This window comes from Austrofundulus limnaeus, unplaced genomic scaffold, assembly GCF_001266775.1.
Source record: "Austrofundulus limnaeus strain Quisiro unplaced genomic scaffold, Austrofundulus_limnaeus-1.0 Scaffold672, whole genome shotgun sequence".
NCBI lineage: Eukaryota > Metazoa > Chordata > Actinopteri > Cyprinodontiformes > Rivulidae > Austrofundulus > Austrofundulus limnaeus.
This window is the reverse complement of record NW_013953074.1, coordinates 3020-3630: the sequence shown is the minus strand read 5'-3', so window position 1 is coordinate 3630 and position 611 is coordinate 3020. Positions and strand designations below refer to the sequence as shown.

Here is a 611-nt window from a genome sequence, read left to right as displayed (position 1 = left end):
GGTATATATATATATATATACCACAATGACAATAAGTTTGTAATATTTCGGTAACACCATCAGACTGATCACACCTCTGACAGTGCAGGGTGTAGTCACAGGGCGGTTGGGTGTGTTTCTGCAAACATAAAAGTTGTCACCCAGTTGGTTCTGACTGGTTCTATTGGGTTTGTAGCACCAAACTGCTTCAGTGTGTTAACATAAATTACATGCTAAAATGAATACTACTTTTAGTTTTTGTAGGTTTGTGTTTGAATTAATTTCCAGTGTCTGTGTTCTGTCTGTAGAGCGGTGTGTTGACTGTGAAAGTGGGCGGAGCTTATGGCACCTACGTCATCAACAAACAAACGCCCAACAGACAGATCTGGCTGTCCTCCCCCACCAGGTTAGACTGAAAATAAAACAATAACATGCAAGTTATTGATTAATGAAATAATCTAAAGTTGATTGATCTTATCGATTGACATGATTATTTGATAAGCGGCCATTTTCTTACAAATCTGAGTTTTCTCTTGAATCAAGAGGGTCCTTCCATAACATGACGGGGTTAATTTATTTTTTTATCATATGAAGCACATCATTATATTTTAACAAGTTATTGTGCTTTGGAG

General features: G+C 37.2%; 1 protein-coding gene across 1 annotated transcript in view; it reads left to right on the top strand.

Annotated features, from left to right (window-relative positions):
- fxn (frataxin) overlaps positions 1–385 on the top strand; it is a gene marked incomplete at its 3' end in the record, with an annotated part of 8280 nt that extends 7895 nt beyond the window's left edge. Inside the window, 1 exon segment of the mRNA XM_014027676.1 lies at positions 288–385. Within this exon segment, the coding sequence (XP_013883130.1) occupies positions 288–385 (98 nt within the window).
- Positions 386–611: the final 226 nt, after the last annotated feature.